Source organism: Bicyclus anynana, chromosome 10 (assembly GCF_947172395.1).
Source record: "Bicyclus anynana chromosome 10, ilBicAnyn1.1, whole genome shotgun sequence".
NCBI lineage: Eukaryota > Metazoa > Arthropoda > Insecta > Lepidoptera > Nymphalidae > Bicyclus > Bicyclus anynana.
The window spans coordinates 8,077,074-8,099,453 of record NC_069092.1 but is presented as its reverse complement, the minus strand read 5'-3'; the positions used below and the strand labels follow the sequence as shown (position 1 = coordinate 8,099,453).

General features: G+C 34.0%; 2 protein-coding genes and 1 long non-coding RNA gene across 11 annotated transcripts in view; 1 reads left to right on the top strand and 2 right to left on the bottom strand.

Moving 5' to 3' along the window:
• Positions 1–94: 94 nt before the first annotated feature.
• LOC112043597 (uncharacterized) lies at positions 95–3,779 on the bottom strand. The gene is made up of 5 exons (XM_052883847.1): positions 3,389–3,779; positions 2,962–3,031; positions 2,770–2,891; positions 1,425–1,577; positions 95–364 (listed from the first exon to the last, which is right to left on the bottom strand). Exons 1-5 carry the CDS (start codon positions 3,614–3,616, stop codon positions 146–148), a joined length of 792 nt encoding a protein of 263 aa, XP_052739807.1. The 5' UTR covers positions 3,617–3,779; the 3' UTR covers positions 95–145.
• Positions 3,780–4,037: 258 nt separating this feature from the next.
• LOC128198424 (uncharacterized) lies at positions 4,038–7,025 on the bottom strand. The gene is made up of 4 exons (XR_008251142.1): positions 6,843–7,025; positions 6,045–6,158; positions 5,290–5,469; positions 4,038–4,399 (listed from the first exon to the last, which is right to left on the bottom strand). It is a non-coding gene; the product is annotated as an uncharacterized LOC128198424 (long non-coding RNA).
• A 2,193-nt stretch (positions 7,026–9,218) lies between these two features.
• Positions 9,219–22,380, top strand: part of LOC112043609 (protein unc-80 homolog) — a 42,991-nt gene continuing 29,829 nt past the window's right edge. For 5 of the 9 annotated variants that reach the window (XM_024079097.2, XM_024079101.2, XM_052883783.1 and 2 more), the window contains exons 1-21: positions 9,219–9,401; positions 10,385–10,546; positions 11,838–11,864; positions 13,149–13,169; positions 13,470–13,615; positions 14,095–14,260; positions 14,525–14,741; positions 15,022–15,209; positions 15,597–15,757; positions 16,781–16,877; positions 17,023–17,126; positions 17,269–17,647; positions 17,728–17,867; positions 18,772–18,801; positions 19,496–19,640; positions 19,967–20,164; positions 20,734–20,922; positions 21,236–21,369; positions 21,626–21,864; positions 21,935–22,128; positions 22,217–22,371. In XM_024079097.2, the coding sequence (XP_023934865.2) occupies positions 10,409–10,546; positions 11,838–11,864; positions 13,149–13,169; positions 13,470–13,615; positions 14,095–14,260; positions 14,525–14,741; positions 15,022–15,209; positions 15,597–15,757; positions 16,781–16,877; positions 17,023–17,126; positions 17,269–17,647; positions 17,728–17,867; positions 18,772–18,801; positions 19,496–19,640; positions 19,967–20,164; positions 20,734–20,922; positions 21,236–21,369; positions 21,626–21,864; positions 21,935–22,128; positions 22,217–22,371 (3,068 nt within the window). In that variant the 5' untranslated portion in view covers positions 9,219–9,401; positions 10,385–10,408. The remainder of the gene's footprint in view (positions 9,402–10,384; positions 10,547–11,837; positions 11,865–13,148; positions 13,170–13,469; positions 13,616–14,094; positions 14,261–14,524; positions 14,742–15,021; positions 15,210–15,596; positions 15,758–16,780; positions 16,878–17,022; positions 17,127–17,268; positions 17,648–17,727; positions 17,868–18,771; positions 18,802–19,495; positions 19,641–19,966; positions 20,165–20,733; positions 20,923–21,235; positions 21,370–21,625; positions 21,865–21,934; positions 22,129–22,216; positions 22,372–22,380) is intronic. The other 4 variants (XM_024079096.2, XM_024079103.2, XM_024079099.2 and 1 more) reach the window with 4 other exon arrangements.

Sequence of the window (22,380 nt, the reverse complement as noted above, 5' to 3'; positions counted from 1 at the left end):
ATAACATGCATGAGGAATCTAAGGTGTCGGAGCATAGGAATGCCTATGGAGGCGTGACGACTCGTTATTTATTAATAAAAAAACAAAAAGAAAATGTATTTTTATGGAAAATTTATTGTATTAATTAGAAAGACAATTTTAAAGGTTAAAATTCGTCGTTTTCGTTTAGACTCTTCTTTAAGGCGAGTTCCTTCCAGCGTGACGAATTAACGAGACTCTCGTTAATAGTATTAAATTTCCAAGCCAAAGATGTGGAAGGGGTGGGGCTTCCTAAATGCCGTTGGTCTAGAAGACTAGCCGCTCTGCGTCGCACGTCCGGCGACAGAGGGCAGAGGCCACGAATCGATCCAGGCGCACGCGGTACCTGAAACAATACTAATATTACGAAAATCTTTCTCAACAACATCTAGAGTCTTTGGGAGTACATCATAGTTACGTTCTTCATCATAATCAGCCTATTTGGATGACCCACTATAAAGCCAGGCTGACACTTCAGGTTGTTCTAATGTGCGTTGATTCGGAAAATTCAGATTCAGATTATGTTAATGATACTGAACGCGACCGATGGCTTAACATGCACTCTGAGGCAAGGGAATGTAGGTAACATCACCAAATTCTCACCTCCGGGTTGCTACTGAGAATTTCTAAGAAAACCTACTCGTATTTACACATCTCGTCTCAGACAGATTTCATGATCGGAAGCCACAGACTAACCACTGAACCAACGAGACAGACAGAATTTGGCAGATGCAAGTACGAGGTCACATAATAATTATTATTAACTGTAGTTAAACGCGAATGTCAAGAACTGTCTCTCAATCTGTTATAAGATCTTATAGGTGTACGAACGATTGTATATTCAATCGAAGCCACTGCTTTGCTAGGCTTTGAGGACTTTGACGACCTCTGTAGGGCAGTGGTTATCGGTGGATTTACAAGACACAGATCCTGGGTTCGATCCCCAGCTGGGCCGATTGAGGTTTTCCTAATCGATTAGGAAATTAGTGTAGTTACCACCCTACCGACAAAGACGTACCGCCAAGCGGTTTAGCGTTCCGGTACGATGTTGTGTAGAAACCGAAAGGGATGTGGATTTTCATCCTCCTCCTAGCAAGTCAGCCCGCTTCCATCTTACATTACCGTCAGGTGAGATTGTAGTCAACGGCTATCTTGTTATGAATATATGAAAAAAGGTTAAAATTCAGAAGATCAATAGTCAAAGAATAGCAAGTTCCACACAAACATGAGTTCCACATAAGTATGTAATTTAAAACAAATGGGAATTTCATGCACAATTAATTAACAGAGGTACGAAATTAGATGTATAATGTAGTGAATAAAACCAAAGTTCTTCATCAACAATATAATATTAGTTTTATTTTTTTTTTGTCTAGTAGCTTTGTTATACTGAAAATATCAAGTACCTTTCGTTTGCCGGGCAACTTGCGTCTCCACCACCATCCTCTGAAGCATGACAACAGCCTCGCTCCTTGGATACGACATCGGTGCACAAGACTGCTCTTTCGAGAACCAGCCACTGAGGTAGACATTGCACAGGAACCTAATTCCTTTTTTTCCTTCAATACACGAAAAATATTTCGTAATGAGTGATAGTTACAGCTAAGTTATCAGGTTCACAAGAGCTCTTGTTATGCAACGTATAACATTTATAAACATAAGCATAAAAATAAAGCAACTTTTGCTTTTTCTAATTTGGTTATCCAAATTTTAAGTTAGCCAAAGCAGACTTTAAAATTAGACCGCAAATTCTGTACCGTAGGTAAGTGCTCTTATACGGGCTAGCTGGCTCCGGGTAATATGTTTAACTCTGAAACGATCACTGTCTGATGATAATGAAAATAACCATGACTGATGGCTTAACGTGCTCTCCGAGCCACAGGGATGTATCACCACCAACTTCCCACTTCCTGGCTGCTGTTCGAAATTTCTCGGAAGAAAGCCAAGCCAAGCATTTTTTCGAAATTTCATATCCCCAACATATATTCCGAACCGCATGATTCGAAGCCACTTATGCTATTGAACGATTGATAAAAGATCAAAATTCATTTATTTAAATTAGGCGTAGTTGGCAAGCACTCTAAACGTCAGGTAACAATATTATAAGGTGATAATAATTAGTCGAACACTTAAAATTAAAGTTACGAGGGCTCCAATGTTTGATAATACAATGCAATTATGAATTAGAATTACAGTAAGTTTTACGTGGTTATAGAGTAGGTAATGTTAATACGAAATAAAATGGTGCTACATGAAGTCTGTGATGCGTTTTTATAAACTGTGAAACTACTATTTGGCGATGACTGTTGAACAATGAAGTAATGCCTAGCTATATGAATTTTAGTCGTAGTCGTGTCGTAATTCGACACTGTAATGATTTGTATAATCTATTCTTATAATAAATCTGTAGAGAGGTCAATTCTGTATATGGAATATATTTCCAAAATAACTATCAGGGGATGATCGATACTGATGCCAAAAATGCAATCAGTAAAATTTCTGTCTGTATGTATGTTCGTTATGGAAACAAAAACTACTCGACGTATTTTAACGAAACTTGGTACAATTATTCTTCATACTCCTAGGCAGGTTTTAGTATACTTTTCATCACGCTACGATCAATAGGAGCAGAGCAGTGAAGGGAAATGTTGGGAAAACGGGAGAAGTTACTTAGATGATTAGTTGTTTATCAACAAGCGTTTTTTACAATAAATAATACGTTGTAGCTAATAAGTTTGTAACGAATATTACTTGATGTAGCTCTACATTTTCTGAAGATGTATTAGCGGTTAATAGTTCCACTTCTTGCATTGGCACTGTCTTTGGATCTTGCAGCACAGGTTCTTCCTCATCCGAACATGGTTCATAATCGCCTGTATTTTGTGTAGTGAAATTAGCGTAATATTATTTCATAAACAAAAGAAATCTGCAGTTTGTACTTACGATTCAGTGTTAAATAAACATTTTCATAAAAAGCAACTTCATTATCATTTTTCTCATTTTCATTTGCAATCTAAAATTGTAAAAATAATTATATAATACGTACAATATTGCTGGTTTGTTACCTACTATTCTTTATTGTCCCTACAACATGAATTAATCGACCGTGAAAACATAGTCTAGAATTATAGATCCTATTCCTAAATACTGAAATTCGACAGCTTTTATAAAACCCAAAAGAAGACGTAGGCGTCAACTAGTAGGTATTTTGCAAGAATAGCATTTTAAAAATAAATATCAGATTTTGCTCAATGTCAAGATTGATTCACGTGCAAAAGTATTATTTCGGTCTAACTACATATATTTCTATATTCCTACTTAAAACTACTTAACCCTAGGCTTGAAATCATTAAATTAATGACTTAAGTACCCCATTACTTGAGCTCTTCTCATCATCAATCTTTTTATCGCAAACGTCATCTTCTTTTATCTTTAGACATGTATCTTTAGGAACATCAGCAATGTCATTTAGAAAAGAATAGCTTGATTTGTCAGTGAGATCCTCGCTGTAGTGAGATAGAGAGTCATCTTCCTGACCGTCTTGTCCAAATAAAATGTTAAATGCATTGCTAACAAAAGAATCTATAATGTGTTCCATAGTATTTATAACAAAGTCGTTGGATTCAGAGCTTTTATTAGCTGAAATAAAATCTGTTTCATCACAAACAATTACGTCATCAACTTCGCTAATATCAAAAAGATGATTTATAATTATAGATGGGGACTTCTGTAACGTAGTGTTTGTCTGAAAATAAGTAACATAAATTACGAATAATAACGGCATTAAAATTAAAGAATAAAATCCACTTCAAGAAAAAACTTGTTTGTTTCTTTATTCCTATTAAATAATTATTATAAAAGAGAAAAACAATAAACACTTTATTTTATGTATAACTAAAAATATCCCTATTACCATAAGTACCAAGACACATAAGGTAACTAAGGCATTATTATATTAAAAACTAAAATTAATATGTGCTACGACATTATACGACCGTGACTAAACCTGCAATAATAAATAAAATAAAATAATTTTATTACAGGCCAGAGTCCAGGTACACAATACACTTAGTATAGAAATACAGAAAAGCAGACTAAAATTAAACCGAAAAACATGATTACAAATTAGAATTAAAATCAGAGAAACACAGAATATTAAAATTAAAAAAATGAAAAGGCACCGGCAAAAAATAAAAACAAACAACTAGCTTAGGTACATGAACCTAAGTGTCTATTAATAAGTGAATAAAAGAAATGTCTGAACCTATTGGATATAGGCCAATAGTTACGGAGATACCTATCACTTCACTTACCACATCAAATTCTTCATCACCTTGACCTATTATCATATTTGAATCGTTCCTAAATTGCCTGGCCAGAGCTGTAAAAATATTAATATTATTTACAAGGAGTCTATAGGCGCATACATTAAAATGATAATATAAGTATAAATTATTTTACGAACAAACGAACAGGCACAAACTGAAATCCAACGCAGATTTCTCCATGCACAAAAAAAATGCCACCAGTTAAACAGGCCGCTCAGGCCAGGTCACAATAATTTATCTAATCAAATAGATCATAAACTACACTACACACATGTAGTATTCAAATGTACAAGTTTACCAAGTCTTCATCGTTTACAAATCAATCAGATTTTTTTATTAGGTGCGTATCAACTTAAATAATGCATGCATGGAATTAGAAAACATTGATATATTTTAGTTTACAATCAGAAGCTATAGTATATAACTCTGTGTAAAAATGTCTGTATAAAAATCTGTGTTTAATAATTTCAGATGAAACAATAACATAAAATTGAAAATTTTGAAAACCCCCGAAGGACATCCAATTATTAATTACACTCTCGATCAAGTTATCAATATTTGCTTTCAGTTCTCTTTCATATGAGACCCCACTCGAGTATGTTTGCATACATTCGGTTATCATTCCCCACTTTCACATCCCACAACTTTTAAACGGCTCAACTGATTTTCATCAAACATGTCAAATTGCACTCGCACATTATTCACCTTTAATACGAAAAAACTAAATTCAAATCGCTTCATCCGTTCGGGAGCTATGATGCTACAGACAGACTGGCAGATAGACAGACACGTCAAACATATATCTCCCTTCTTTTTGCGTTGGGAGTTAAAAACACAATATGCTCTGCCCAAACCCCCCTTTGACGCCCCTGAGGTCCCATTAAGGAGCCTACGGCACTTACAAAATAATCAACTTTTGTATACAAATCAAAATTCTGTTTACCAATTGGTTGTTCTGGTGTAGACGTGACAATAGTATTTAATAGATTTTCGATGTTATCGTTTAGATATTGGGTGTCGCCGTTTGATACCGTCGTAAAAGTCATATCTTCGTCATAATGTTGAACGTTCAAATGGGGACTACGTAACTTTTTTAAGCTTGATATGTATTGCCAGTGTAGACCTTAAATTAATTCATTAAATAACCACTACGTTTAGGATCATCTTATTTTATAACAGCAGAATATATCCAAAGAACTGAAATAGGTATCTAATCTTCATCAGCAATATGATTATCATCTAAAGGACACTGCTGGACATAAGCCTCTTGTATGGACTTGCAACCAGTCGTCTCCCCGACTAGTGAGGAGTGGGCCAACACTGAGCTTTCTGAAGCGCTTCTGGTCGCCACTTTGGGTTTCCAACGTCTATCAGTTCTTTGATCTAGCTTTAAAATGTAAGAATGAAGTTTTTCGGCAGGTTAAAGGCTCAGAATAAAGAAAACTCGCTTTTAAAAGATATGATCGCGCATAGGAAACCGTTGAAAATACTCTTTTCTGGTTTAATTTCACGAACAAGCGATTAGTCACTCTGTGTATGCCGTGTTGACGACTGACGTGCAATTTTTGGACACCATGAGTGCCTTATAATGACGCCTGAACGTGGTTTCTGGTGTTTTCTGTATTCTGAGGTTAAAGGGTAGAGCCGAAGCTTATAACTTAGGTAGTCATTAAATTGAAGTGTGCATTAAGGACTTACCTGAATCTCTAGCAGCATTGGCAATAATTGAGGCCTCGTCTAGTACCTGGCTTATCAAACTCACCGCCAGCACAGCTGCAAGGCATCCAGGATCGCCTTCTGGATTTTCAATCTCTACAACAATATTACCAATTACTTTAATATATTTATTTATTTTTAATCTTAAATTAAAAGTTTAATTACCCCTTGTCATTTTCTGTAGGTATTAATAAGAATTATGTCACATTTATTTCAAATTACTTACATAATAATTTCAAAGTTTTATATACTTCGAGATGACAGTCCCATGCCAGTTCTAATAGAGAATGATCTCTAATAAGGTATTTTACCATCAAATAATATTTTTTCTTTATATTTATAGTTGATTTAACCTCTCTACCGACTCGTAAATCTATGCATACAACAATGGCTATAAATTAGCATAAGGTAAAATAAGTAAGTAAGTATAAATTATAAATTAGCTAAGTATAAATTAGCATTAGCCATAATTTACTACTTGGATAATAATGGTATTATGTGCCTAGGTGATTGAAATGATAAATTAAATTATTATTAAGAGCAATAGGTACCTATCCTTAATGATACATAGGTATTTAGAGGCACAATTATCCGCCCTCTTTAATATGACGCGAATATATTAAAGTGGGCGGAGAATTGTGCCTCTGAGTATATGTTGCGCGAAGTTTAGAGCTTAGACCCGGTTAGTAAAATTATCGTGTTATCTAAGGCACGGAAAGTCTTTGAATTATAATTTACCCAACAATTATAATTTATATATACTTATTCGATGTTACCTACCAATGACTAAAGCGGAGTTTACTTAAAGCTTCATTCAAAAACACAGCTTCTATTTCTGTACCGCCCAGCCAATCGCTACAGTAATCTTTGGCCTCAAACTATTTTAGCCAGTTTCTCGATTGTACTAAGAAAATTTATGGCTGATGAAATTTCGTATTGCATCGTTTTGTTTACCAACGAATATTACCTACAGAGTACAGATATTTGCCATATTAACAGCTATAATATACTAAAAACTTAAAAGTTCAAATTAAAAAAAAAAACGACTGACAGTTATGAATGTACACTTATAATAAACTGTCCTACCTAACAGGTAGAATTATGTACATTGAAGATATTTTAAAAAAATATAGGTCAATCGATACTGAAGCCTAAAATATTATTTTTGATTTCTGGTCTGTCTGTATGTCCATATTTTTTGATGAAACTACGCAATGAAAAAAATGCAAAATGTAATGTAATTCAAGAATTTTTAAAATTCAACCCATTGAAAGGGGTTGGTGAAAAAAGGGTCTGGGTGTGCTTATACATTATATTATGTAAGTATATAATTAAATCAGCTATATTTATCATAAATTAATAACACAGGCTTTAAGTACCTAGTTATGTATGCTTAATTGCTTACTATTAACGCTTTTGTTGAACGAAAATTGTTTTCATATTGTACGTAGACAGTCAATGGAAAACAATCTATAAAGTAGGAAATGTAAGTGCCGCCACACCTTATTGGACTCTATTTATAAATTGCCTGCCGCCTTGTGAACATAAAGCTACATTGTTAATTCTATTGCCTTTACTGGCCATATATTAACCAATTATCGTAATGAAATGTTTAGTGTTCTTTAAACCACTACCAAGCCTAGGCCTGTCTCGTTAGTCCAGTGATTAGCATTTATGGTTTGATCACGAGGTCAAGGGTTCGAAACCTATCGAGCTATGAATTACCTACTGAGTTATTCTTTCTTATAAGAAAATTTCCGTTGGTATCCGATCTATTCGATTCATCACGGAGTTGGGAAGTTGGTGATGTCACTCCTCCATGCCTCGACGAGTACGTTAAGCAGTCGGTCTTGGCTTCTAAGGAACGAGAGTGTCGGTCTCTGCTTAGCGTGCTTTTCACGGCTCCACTGCTGCTTCCTGACTCAGTATTTCATAACTCGACATGGAACTAGAATCCAGAACCTCGTGATCCGAAGTCATATAGGCTAACGGCTAGCCACTGGACCAACGAGACAGTAGCAATGAATAAATACGGGGCCCTTAGTCATGAGCAATATGAGTTCGAAACTAATCGGCCATACTACAATGTTGTATCACGTGAGTATTGGCCGTGTTTCGTTACAAATTAATTAATTTCTAAGTATCACGTGTCTCAGTTCAATGAATTCAAGAAAGATCAATCAAGACTTAATTCTGTATGTATAAATTCTGCCAGTCTGCAGTGCTGCCAAATTAGGTGGTGCTATGAGCCCTCTAATTCTGAGAGGAAACTCGTGCTCAACATTTACACGATATTGAAGGGGGTGGGTATAAAAAAAATTAGACCAACAAAACTCTTGGCAACATCCAGAATACTCAGCATTCTTTTTTTAAAACTTTGAGCAGAGTGCGGACATATAATGCCCACTCAACCCATTTCAGGGCCTGGTCAAAATATTGTAACGAACTTTACCTAGGCTGGACCGGTGAGGCTGCCATATTGCCGTTGCTATGACAACGAGAGGCTGCTGTTTCACATCTATATGCGCACAAATCAATAAAATCTTTGTAGGGTTGTCACTATCTGACGACTATTAATCTTAAGTGTAAATTTTAAGCTTTACCTACCTGAATGTGACTCATCTGTCCGGTATCGAACTCTTCATTGAAACACAACAATGAATATTACCGGCAAAAATAGGCATGGTAGTATTTCACCAGACGGCTACTGCTACTGTCTGCTACTGTCACAAAAAGTCTATACTATACTACTAAATAAACATGAAATCGATATTACGAGTAGTTAATAATATTTATTACCTAACTAATTGCTTACTTTAGATTAGGTCTTGAGTTCGATTATGAACCTACTGGAAAATATTTTTTATATGTATGTACCTAATTCAGAACGTCAAGTTCAACTATTTGTAAAGACTACCGGTTCGTAAGGCAGGTTCTGCTGTGAAATACTTAACAGTTGCTCTGTAATTATTATTAGGTAAGTACATAAAATTATTTTATACTCATGTGAAGATAAAAGCAATTGTACTGCTTGCTATTTTATTACATTGCTTAAACTTATACATTGGCATGTCTATAACATAAAAGTGTTAACCCTAGCTCCTCGTCTCGTAGCGAATGCGCAAAGCCTCACTCTCAGGCGAGCCTCCCGGCACGTAGCATCAGTCCGCCCCGCGTAGTTACGTACTAAACGTTCAACCCCTGGAAAAAAAGCCTTCCTTTGTGACCTAATTTTGCAAGTGCGTCTTTTCTCAGCAACAAAACCGCGGTTGTTTACCTAATAATGGATACGTATTTAGTTTTCGAAATTAGTTTGAACCTGATTTTATTTGTTTTACAGTAAGTATGCTTATTTATTTATATAAAATAATATAAATGAATAATTGCTAATTGGGTTGTCTATCTCTGTAGTAGACAACTTTACCAATTGAAAAAAAAATACGCATCATTTACTTAGGTTTCAAATGAACATTTTTATGTTCAAGTACATTTAAGATTCCCCTACATGATGTATAATTAGTATTTACCTATTTAATACCTTTACAAATATGACTACGGTGGATTAGAAGTTGATGATTTTTTATTATTCTATAAATTATTATTTCATCATCCCGGTACAAATTCTGGATTTTTACTTGTATTTCTCAATAATGTCGATCTCAATAATAGATCGACTTACCCATAAAATGTACGAATAAATTAATTGATAGGTAGGTAGGTAGGTATATCGCTTTTCTCAATAAGTTGTATGTATTTACTTCCTTAATGATTTTGGTTTTGGTAGGTGAAAATTGTGTTTAATTTTGAAAAGATATACCGAAATTAGCTCACTTCTTATACATTACAAGAAAAATTTGAAACCTTTAAATTTTTAATGTATCTATAGGAGGGCAAGATGCTTAATTATGTGTGAAATATGCATATCAAATGAAAGTTATGAACATCTCAAATATTATTTTTAAAATTATAAGTTTAGTATTCACGTGAATAGGCTCACACGAGTTCACCTCACACTTGTCCGGTTTTTTAACCGACTTTAACCGACTAACGAAAAGGAGGAGGATCTACGTTCTGCTGTATGTACTCGTATGTTTTTTATGCCATATTTCCGTATGCTGTATTTCGGTTTGCTGTATGTACTCATATGTTTGGAAAATAAATTCCTTTAACAAAGCATTATACGTGGGCCAGAGACCTAATACCTAGCTACCTTACAAAAGGAACTAAACAATCTTAAATTTATCTTTAAACAATTTTAAAAAATGTAATGATGCCTATTTAATTTATAAATACGAGTACTTTAACTATTACTATTGCTCTAGGGTCCATTACTTTGATTTCTGAAAATGAAAATGAAAGATTTATCCGACGACGACACCAACAATGACGACATCGTTCCAATCGCCGTACAAATATTTCTATGGAGGCAAACGACGCCTTTTATGCGACCAAGATTTGGAAAAGTTCATGATTCGGCGTGCATGGTTAGTAAAATATTTTTTTTAACAGAATATTTGCCATATCGAACCTCTCGGTGATGAGTCCGACCACTTTGTTTTTAATAACTGTGTATTTTTAAAATCAAATATATTATACATATCTAAACCTAACCTTTACCTTCCATTCCAATAATTTAATAACAATAAATAGGAGCAGAGCATCAAAGAAAAGTGTGGCAAAATTAACACACCCTATCTACTAAAAGTATTTCAGATTTTTTCTACGACCTACTTTTAGCTTATCTACCAACCCCCTAATTAATCTTTATTAAAACTTAATTTAATTACAATACCTAATACGTAGAACCGTTATAAAATTATATACGTACGTTGTACATATATATTCCTGCCTACAATCCTGAAAATGTTGAGTGTTTTCGCACGTTCAACATATTATGCTTTCATTAATATTTATTTAAAAACAAAATAAATAGTTTACCTTTGAAACTTTACTATATCTACCGACATATACATATTATATATAAGTACATGATGCAATTACTATATATGAGTTATTTATTTAATTTACTATGTCTATAATTTAATTATTTATTAAATTATTACAATGCTATTACAAAATATAAATACAAAACAGAACACTATTAAAAATTTTTAAATATCAATAAGTTGCTTATTATTGTTTATATTTATATACTACATAATTCTTGTAAATATACATACCTACAGTAATTTTGAAATGTAGCATCCAGTAGTGTAGCTAGGCTAGTCTACGCAGCGTTCCTCGGCTACAGCCTTGCACCAAAAGGTGCCCTAAATATATACTAAAAGGGCCTCACGAGACCTTTCAAGATGGGTTTTGCTATAACCTTCAAAAAGCTGCAGCATTAAAACAGAAAGTGATAAATATTTGGAAAAGAAATATTCAATGAAAATAATGAAACTGTTTCTTAAAGAACAATTTTATTATGGTAACCGTAATTTACTTTACTTATTAACCGTAGTTATTGTTAAATTTAGAAAATACTACCAGTTGTCTACTTGGGAAATCCGAGTTATTGGCGTGTTTTGTAGTCTGCAAAAACATACATTTATTGAGCACGTTTTTCACAATTAAATAAATACTGAAAGATATGTGCTATGATGCGATTCGTTCACGTTTAGATTAGTCCACGCTACGCTACTGGTGGCATCCACTAAATATTTTGCATCATCTCTATATATCTATCAATAAATATAGGGACTTTCTAAATGTTTTGTCAATGTGATGTTTGTACATACAGCTGTAACGCATATTGTGTGTATTTGTTGTGTGCAGTTCTGTCAACGAGCTCCGGGACATCATGTAAGTTTGTAAATAATAAGAGTTTTGTGCTTTCCTTATTATTTAAAACTATTTAAATAGAATTTTGTTTGTGGTAATATACAATAGCGAAAAATTGTTAATTTAGCTTGTTTATTATGAGAACTTATCACATTATATATTATATATTACACATGTATTCCTTTAGCCTTAAAGTGCATGAATCCTTAAGGTTTTGAATAATAATATTTTCTATTCTACCACTACTGTAGAACAAATGTAGCTACTTTATTTTCAAATAAACTAAAATCTAGATCCATATAACGTTTTATTTTTTAAACAGTGCCAATGACATATTATTTTCCAATGTTTGACTTATCAGGAGTTCGGCGGGAAAACCTAGAGGTAGCTTTTATTTAATTTTCATTGATTTGCTGTATTTTAGAGTTTTATAGAATGCATTTTATTCAATATAGTTCTGTAAAGGTGCACAAGAGAAGTATATACTTACTCTACTCCTTGGAAGCGGTGGTTGAGCAAAGAGTGTTTTTAAAGGTTGCCTTTGCCTTAATTATACATTACATGACTCGATTCAGAAGAACGACGGACGATGGACTATATAAAAGTGTGATAAGGTTTTATTAAAACACAAAACGTACAACTTAAGTATTAAAATAGGCAAACATTAAAATAAATTAACTAAATGTATAAAATTAAAACAAATTGAAACTAATAGTTAAAACTAAAAATATTTCACGTCACGCATTTCCGCATTGAATTGCGATTGAAATTCTTTGCAAAAGAAAACTAGCCCGAGAGACGCCTGTTGCCTCCCTGAGAAGTTTGCTAATATCCTTGTGGAGAGTCTGGGCGCTCCTGCCCCACGGACCTAGTGTGTTGACGCTAAACGAGACGAATTCATTCTGAGGGTCAGACAACTGTATTTCAGTATCTTTTGATGCTGCCGCGCATCTACCGCCGCCCTGAAACGTCCGCTAGTCGACTGAATTGCATGTAATGTTTAATTATAATAATATGAATACACCTAAGACATGGCTGTACTGTGTAATACCTTTGCCTTTTCCTTATAGGAAAGTTTAAAGACAAAATAAAGTTGACGTTGACTGTTGACAGTTGACAGGTAGTTGTTTATTTATTTGTAAACAATAGACATATTTCGGTTGAAAATTTTAAATTTCATTTTCGAGTTTTAACGCTCTAAAAGTAACATTTTTACAATTTTATGATATTTTATATTATCATTGATACTTACTACTAATAAATTACTGACACCTAACGTAATCTTTTTCATGCATTCCGCTTTAGGAATTAAAAGAAGCTTGCAAGGTAATGTCTAAAATATGTTCAGATTTTACTTTTTATATATATCATCATTCTTAATTCAATATTAAATTAAAATTTAATTACTGAAGAATAATTAGGCCTTTGCTTAAAAGTACATAAATATACCTATTTTAGCTACTATTGCATTGCTATATAATTTGTGAATATACTGCATTTGAAAGAAGAAATCCAATCTAGAGGTGATTTTAATAGATTAAATACTGTAATAGTTTTATTTCTTTAGACATTATTCACTTTAATTTATTACATACTTAGATGTAATATTTTTAAATTACTTTCCAGTCTTTTGAGAAAGTGTTAGTGCAAAATCTTCGCTTTGGACTGGCAACTAATCTCACTGATGCTATAGAGGCAATCCCAAGATGGCGACTTATACAAGCAGCCTTACCACATGTGATGCATGCCTTAGCAGGCCTTCTTCACAACAGGTAGATCCATGCTAATATTAAGTAATTATACAAGTAAGATAATTTTAAGAAATTAAATATCATGTGTCTCAAATGGTGAAGAAAAACATTGTGAAGAAACCTGCATACCAGAGAATTTTCTTAATTCTTTGCGTGTGTGAAGTCTGCCACTCTGCATTGGGCCAGCTTGGCGGACTATCGATCTAACCCCTCTCATTCTGAGAAGAGACTCGTGCTCAACGATGACAATACAAGTAAGTCAGTCTGTGAAAAGGTTACAGACAGTATGTTTTTATTTCATAGCTGAACTTCTGAACTGACTAATGAATTTTGGAATAGAGATAAATGATGAAACAGGCATACTTTTTGGCCAAGAAATTAATTTAAAACCAAAATAAAACAAAGAATTTGTGAAAAAAAGCTCTAAACATAACTCATTACCAACTTTGCCAGAATGGTTTGACAAATTACTGCTACTAGTTTGTTTTATTAATTTTCAGAGTAAAAGACAATATGCAAACCCTGGGCAACATAGAAACAAAACTTCTGTACACCTTACATTGGATATTACTTGATGCTTCTGACGAATGTGCTGACAATGACTATGAGACTGGAAAATATTTCTCTAGTCCCTTTCACTATTTATTTTCTGTGCCAGCAATGACTGTAAGTTGTATACTATTTCTAAGCTAATGATGCTTTAATAAATAGGGCTATGTTTCTAAGAAAATTGGTTCATCAAAAAGACTTCATAGCTAATTGTACAATTGGTCCTGTCAGTCCTGAAATATAAAAAGTATCCTTTAGCTTATCTTTTTTTAATTCACACTTGATAGTGTAAAATGCTAGCTACACTGATATTACAAACCAGAATTAGCTTCACTCTTGATGGTGAGTGACAATAATATAATAAAAAAATATTTGTTTCAGCTGTTTGTGTTTCTGTTTGCACCTATATCACAGCACTTAAAAGAGTCAGATTTCACTAGCAACTACAGGTTAGAGAATGGACTAAAGCTGTGGCAAGCTCTTTGGGAGTTTAGGCACCCAGATGCTTCTTGCTTCACCACATTAGTCAAACCTAAACCCAGGCCGCTTGGTGGAAAGTATTCAAAAAGACCACAACAGGGGGATATATTCATGGGTCGTAAGTATTTTATCCTTATCTTGTTTATTTGTAAAGAATTTTAAAACCAAATCTCAAAATTGACTCTAATGAAATGAAAAATACCAAGAGACCTATTAGAATTACCTTACCAACACTGATCGAGAAAGGCTGATAAACAGCGAAATAAATTTGTTTTATATATGTGTTATGCAAAGTACACATATAATATAATATAGTCTATGTTTATATTTGCATACAAGCAATTGATGTAAAGTGATTAGTTGTAATTTTAAAAATATTTTTATTTTATATTTATTAGGTAAATTTTCAAAAGAAGAAAGTGCAGTAAATGGCAGCCCCCCAAGTCAGAATGTATCAGTATCGCAATCTGAAGCACCGTCGAAACAAGCGAGTACTGAAGAAGAACCTTGGCTGTCATCACCTAAAGATACTGTTTTCCCAGAGACCATCCCAGAAGAGAGCTCTAGTACAGAAGAGGAGCATGTGGTAAATATTTAATATTGATTACCCATAAATAACAATTCTTTATACTCAACCAATTTAATTGACTTATTTGTTGAACCCTATGGTTCCTCTATGTCTATGTGCTTATATAGAATGTTTCAAAATATACGAGATGAATATCTTAGCAATCCATGATTTCATTGTGCGGGTGCTGGGTCCATCACATGGCAGAAAGAAATCTTCGAGCAAAGTCCAAGACTTGTGACCAATAGATGTAGGGTTAAGGAATTCCTTGACAATTGTTTAACACTCCCTTTCTCCGATAACGATTATGAAAACACATGCATACATTCGTTTGAATGGATTCTATGTATAGATGGATGGACCCTAAAATACATAATACAAAGTGTAAACAAATTGTCTTTGCAGTTTATATACCGCCTACCGTCAGAACAGAATTATAGCGGCGTAAATAGAGGTACCTACACAGTGTATGCAGCTGATCCCAGCATATTTCAACTCCGAAAAACAGATCCCACAAAACCCACTCTGCCTGGTATAAAACCATTACCACAAATCACTAAAATGAGGTAAGTCTTTAAAATACCTACATTGAATTTTAATAATGCACACTAATTATATTTTTGTACTAGCTGATGCCGCGCGGTTTCACCCGCGTAGTTACCGTTCCCGTGGGAATACTGGGATAATATATAGCCTTTCTCAATAAATGGACTATCTAACACTAAAAGAATTTTTCAAATCGAACCAGTAGTTCCTGAGATTAGCGCGTTTAATCAAACAAACAAACAAACAAACAAACTCTTCAGCTTTATAATATTAGTATAGATGTAGCGAATAGAGAGCCATGATATCTCAGTAGATGTAGATAATAAATAATAAATAAATAAATAAATAAATATACTTAAACAATACACATCATATCACGTAGATGACCTCTGACTTCAATTCAGAGGGCGTAGATTCGGCCAATCAATCAACTATCACCAACTTTTCAGTTATGTGCATTTTAAGAAATTAAATATCACGCGTGTCTCAAACAGTGATAGAAAAATATCGCGAGGAAACCTGCATACCTGAGAATTTTCTTAATTCTCTATGTGTGTAAAGTCTGACAATTTTCAATGGGCCAGCGTGGTGGACAATTAAGCTAACTCCTCTCATTCTGAGAGACTAATATAAACTAAATGTTATACCTGCATTCCCATGGAAATAGGAACTAAGCTGGTGAAACCGCAAGGTTTTGCTAGTTAAAAATAAGCTTAAATATCACTCAGTATAAAAATTTATTTTTACCCAACAACTAACATAGCTGTTTGTCAGCTGTATCTAGAAACAATAAACAAATTACTAATATGATACCTTCATTAGCCCTAAAAGAGGCTGTGAAACTTGATAACCAGAAATGGTTAATTTTTCTGAGAGGTTATGCCCAGACAAGGAAAAGTATCTGGAAGCCCACATCTCCAATTAATCCTGGTTGAATAGAGAAAATCATTTCTTCATCACCATGGCCTCGCTAATATCTTAATAATGATATTGGTTTTTTTACTGTAAATTATCACCACAAAACTTTGATATTAATATTACAGTTCATCAGACAAAGAGTCATTATCTGACAGCGGCGGCGGACCAGTAAAAGGCACTCCCACTGCTGAAAAATCTAGCAGCATCAAACAAATACAACACGTAAGTGAAAACCGCATTATACCCATTTTAAAGTAACTAAAACACGCACATACAAAACATTAGTATAAACATTTAATAAGATCAAGCCTTATGTAAGTATCAGTCAGGTCATATTTATGTTTCAAAATCCATTTTTTTGTTTTAGGTATCTGCTGCAACTTTTTTGGATGTTGCCACTTTGCGATGTCTATTTGCAGCACAATGGCAAGAAGAGGGAGTTTATTGGGCTTTACACTATTTATACAATAGGTAAGTGCCTTTCAAAGAGCATTATGAAACTCATAAAGACTGTCAAGTATTTTTCAGATCATGTTCAAATAATTAGTAATAAATCTAATTTAGTTACACCAGAGCCGTGGACGATCTACAATATTTTTTTTCTGACTTTTAGGCTACGTGATATTTGCGACGACATGTCAAAACAAACCCAGCCTCGAAGAAGAAGTAATTCATTACCGATACCTAAAATAGAAGTATCTATTTATCAAAGCCCAGATATAAAGGAGCGAGATTCATTAAAAAACTTTATGGAGGTTCCGGAATCCAAAGACATTTCGCCGATAACAGAAATTCCGTACAATGTACCTAAAATAGACGATGAAAACATTATGACGCGAAGAGCGAGCGAAAAAGTTAAACGGAAAATGAAAATGGCCGACCTAAAAGCGTTTGTAGAAACGAAACTTTTATCGAAATCCGAAAAAGCTTTAGAAAAAATTGGCCAAGAAGATCATAAATTTAGTTTTCATACTGCAGTAAGAATGATATCTGTAGATATATTTTTTCTTAGCAACAATTATTTTGTAGTTCTCACATGTTAATATAATCCTAATTGTAAAATCTGTTATAGGAATACCATCGGAGTCTCGATAATGCAGATGATCGCCCTAATTCAGCTCTTGCAAGCAACTTTCCTCCCTTGGCACCCAGACTTACTGGTGACCTTCTTCAGTGCAATCTTATAAAAGGGAAGAGCATGCCAAGTCTTAGGTATGTAGTTTTCAAAACAAATCTACCATTACGATTTTTCCATATTACGTAATCGTAGTTTTAGTAAAAAAAGCAATTTTTTAAACTTAATATAAATTCAGAGATTTATAACTATTTCTCCTCTCTAATAAAACCTCTAGAAAGCTTAATTTTATATTAAAAATAAATCTGCTGCTAGGGTGAAATTTCTTAAAACACTGCTGTTTACTGAAAGTAGCATAATGCAGTGCTCTCACTCTGATACACTGTTGTACTGGCGGTGTATTTAACATAATGTCCAATGTTAGAGTATCAAGGCCAACTTAGGCCAATAAGAAAAATTATTAGATTTTCTCTCAAGAAATTCTCAGTAGGTAGCATTAAGTTAAAATAACTGTGTTAATATTATGGAGCGCCATAAAAAGCTCGTGATCGGCCCCATCATGCTACTCGTTTATGTGTCTGGAAAACGTAAATTTGTTTGTGCATAAACGAGTATAGCGAAACTCACTTGTAAATTGTCTTCTACGTTACATTGCCTCAAATTTGCCGCCAATTTTATATGATGTAATATTAAAAAACACACACTGTGCCTACACCCAAGCACCCTGTATATACAATATCGTGCTGCATTATACGACCAAAAATTAGGATTTCTAAGTTATTTTTGATTATCATAAGCTTTCAATTATTACAGCTACTATTAATAAGTATAGAATGCAACGATTATTTTTTTTCAATTAACTTGTACTTTATTATTTAAATTAGTATAATAGGACAGAACAGCATGCAGTATCTAACACAATCATTAAATAAAGAACCGATTTTTTTACTATTTTTTCTATTTAAATTGAATTTTTCTCTCTCTCTCCCGTGTTGTTTGCGCTTAATCCTGTACACTGTTCGTGGACGAACAATACGCTAGCTGTCTTATAGATGAGCTAGCATCTAATGGGTAAGTCGGTGAAAGATATGAAACGATCGTAGAAGCTTATTTAGTAGAAGAATAGTAAACAACAATTATTGACAATAGTAAAACATAATGATTTGTTGATGCCTAGACTTAGCAAATTAATAGTAGCAATTATAACTGAGTAATCAAAGGCTTAGCTTAGTAGGTATTGTTCTTAAAATGCAATTATAAAATAAATACCAATTGAAATATTTGATATTTGCCTCGTACATTAAACAATATAATATAATGTTAATCAGCGAACCATATAAAGCTTTTAGAATATAATATGAAGTATTACTAAGTTTTCATAACAAGTGCAAGATCATTGCAATCATGAAAGCATGTTATCACTCTATTATCTATCACAAATAAAATTAAACAAGAACGACATTGCATGAATGTAGACGAGAACTGCTTGACAGATAATAATAAAAGTAACAAGAACTAAAGATTTTCATAGTATAACAGAATAACTAAATATAAGAATTAATGCAAACATTTAAAGTTTTACCCAATTTTGGTACTAGGTACCTAATTACCTATGTATGAACACTATGTATGAACCCTCTACATTTGCACAATTAAATTAGAATTTGTCATATTCATACAACATTATCATAAAGTATAAAATCAAACTAACAAAGTGTCAGTCAAAAGATAATAAATTCAAATTAAAATGTTGTTTATATTTCAGATACATTGGCGAAATCAAAACTGAGCGCGCCCAAGGAGTTGCTATTGCAAAGCCATCGACCCTTCAAAAAAAGAAAAATCCGATCATAACTGTAACAGAACATACACCTACGCCATCACCTGATTATCTGTCCAAAACTAGACAAGTAAGTTAATTAAATAATGTTTGCTTCATCACATAACCATGACATATGTCCTATGCAGGATATAAGCCTTTTGTATGTTATTTGAAACACGACGGTTTAGAGCCGCCTGCATCCAGAGATCCCCTACGACTCGCTATATGTCGCCAGTCCACCTGGTGAGGGGAATGAAGTTGAAGTATATCCTGGACTAACAAATAGAAAAACCTACCTTGAGGAAACCATGGATTTTTCCGGGATAAGTAAATCGAAGCCAGGATTTCCCTGATAAAAATCATTAAATACACAAATGTGCCAAAGAGGTCATCAATAATTTTTCCTCTCTGCAGGGTTCGTTAGAATCTCAAATGGACTCAGTGAGCATGCAAGGGTCACAGCATATTCCAACACCGGAGCGCAAGCCGAGCTTGACAAGGTCACAAACTGATTCTAATATAACATACATTGTGGAAGAAATACAAGAAGCACCCGGCTCTCTTTATTATATCACTAAAGAAGGAGACATTGACTTTCAAGTTGTTCTTAAGGTATCAGTATTCAATATGGTATTTCTGTTTGTTATTACAATAGCTGACGCCGCGCGGTTTCACCCGCGTGGTTACCGTTCCCGTAAGAATATGGGGATAATATATAGCCACAGCCTTCCTCGATAAATTGGCTGAACACTGAAAGAATTTTTCAAATCGGACCAGTAGTCCCTGAGATTAGCGCGTTCAATCAAACAAACAAACTCTTCAGCTTTATAAAATTACAGGAAAAGTTGAAGGCGTGCCTTATGTTTAGTTAATAACCATCAAATAACTTGCAATTCATTTATTTAAAGTATTCGAAACGTCAGTTTATTTTGTTATTTATATTGATAAGTAAATTGAAAACTGAAAATTAATATTACGAGGGTTGCAAACGCGCCTTTGCCCGAAAAGAGTTAGTTTTTATGATCTTCTAAAACACGCCACTCTTACTAGTATACCATTTTAAAACAAGAAGCGGCTGTGATTATTTGCTGCAAGGTGGAAACATTTACCTAAACGAGCATCATCACAAATTTGAAATTATGCCGCCACCACCACGTAAAAAGCAGTTTATGTATTTTTAGGCAATTTATTCGGTTTCGATCATGGATAGTTTCTATATAACAATGAGAGTAATGGAGGTGATGCTGAATTTAGTTGATACGCTAATGGAAGTCGGTGTACACAAAAACTGGCAATCTGATGCTGATCAGGACCCACAACCAGAGACAATTGATCCTTTAGCGGATTTTCAGAAGGATAAGGACAGCAAAGTAAGTTATACTTTATGATATGAGGAGGCTGTACATATTTCCAATTTTAAAGTAACATTAAATTTAATAAGCGTTTAACTAAATTATTGGTTGTTGCAACACAAACCAGTCGGCTTGGGAATTTCCGATATCTTTCACAATTCATCACCATTTAACCCAGTACAAAACCCTTATATGCCTAATTATGTTTTTTTAACCTTTCTCATGATTACTCACTATTGTTAGAAACCATTTAAAATCTATTTAGTAGAAATGTGATTATTTTTTGCTACTTTCAGAGAGTTGTAATATTTTATTGAAATTTCGTTTATAGGAAAGAGATTCAGGAATACCTTGCGCTCAAAGTCAAGATTCAACTAACGTTGAAGGTGGCGACGGTAAAGAAAAATGTAAGGAAGAAGAAAATTTTGACTGTCCGTATTACATGATTATGTATATTATTCTTAGGTAAGCAAGTGTGTTGTGTGATTTGTTGTGCAATAACTGTATGCGCAGGATAAGTTCTTTAAGCAGTGGGGTCTACTATTATTGTGCGTTTATTGGTGTATTAAGTAAAAATTGGGACTGTTTACTTAAATTATATTAAAATCTTACATGATTTCGTAATTTTATTTAATGTCTCTGATTAGTTCACCAGTCATTAGTGCTTTGCACGCCACTTCGTAGGAAGACTACGGGTTCATATTTGATGTTATTATTTTAGGTTGCTACGTCAGTTAGGCTGTTCTCATGGCTGTACAACGGCTCTAAGGGGGCCTCAGGCCGAGTGTCTCCGCGTCCAAGCAAGAAATTCTCTCCGCCAATTACGTACCGAGTCCGTCACCAAATTCACTTTACGTCTCAAAGAAATGACCAAATTCGCCCCTATAAGGGAGGTGTTGGACAACCTTCATTCCACTCTGGGTTATTGCGCTGAACCGGCTTCGATGGTCTCGCCAATAAGTAAGTTCAATGTTTTTTTGTACATTTGAAAAAAAGTTGAATCCCTAAAATTATGTTTTATCTTATACAGGCCAACAAAAAAGAAACTTCACAAAATCTCCAGACATGAATCACTTACAGGCGGGTTACGCTACAAATTTTGGAGCCGGCCAAGGCCCCAATGCTAACAGAGCTTTGGAAAACTTTATAGTAGAATCTACATTCAGAGTACTGGTTACCAGATTTGCACTAATGCACCGAGAATTGAAGTTGCTGGATAACTCGGTAGGAACTTTGAATATGTACTATGTGATAATATAGTTTGTCAGTTTAAAAATCTTGGTGGTGGTTATATACAAAGTACAATTTTCAGGCCTTGTATGCAGAAGTACGTTTACTGCTAAGCTATGTCTTAGAAGCTCACGGTGGAGAGTTCCGTGTAGTAGCTTTTAGTGGTCTAATGGACACTGCAGAACGACCTGGGACACAACCTAAAGAATCTCACATGCAGACCACTAGGGTTATAAGGTTTGTCTT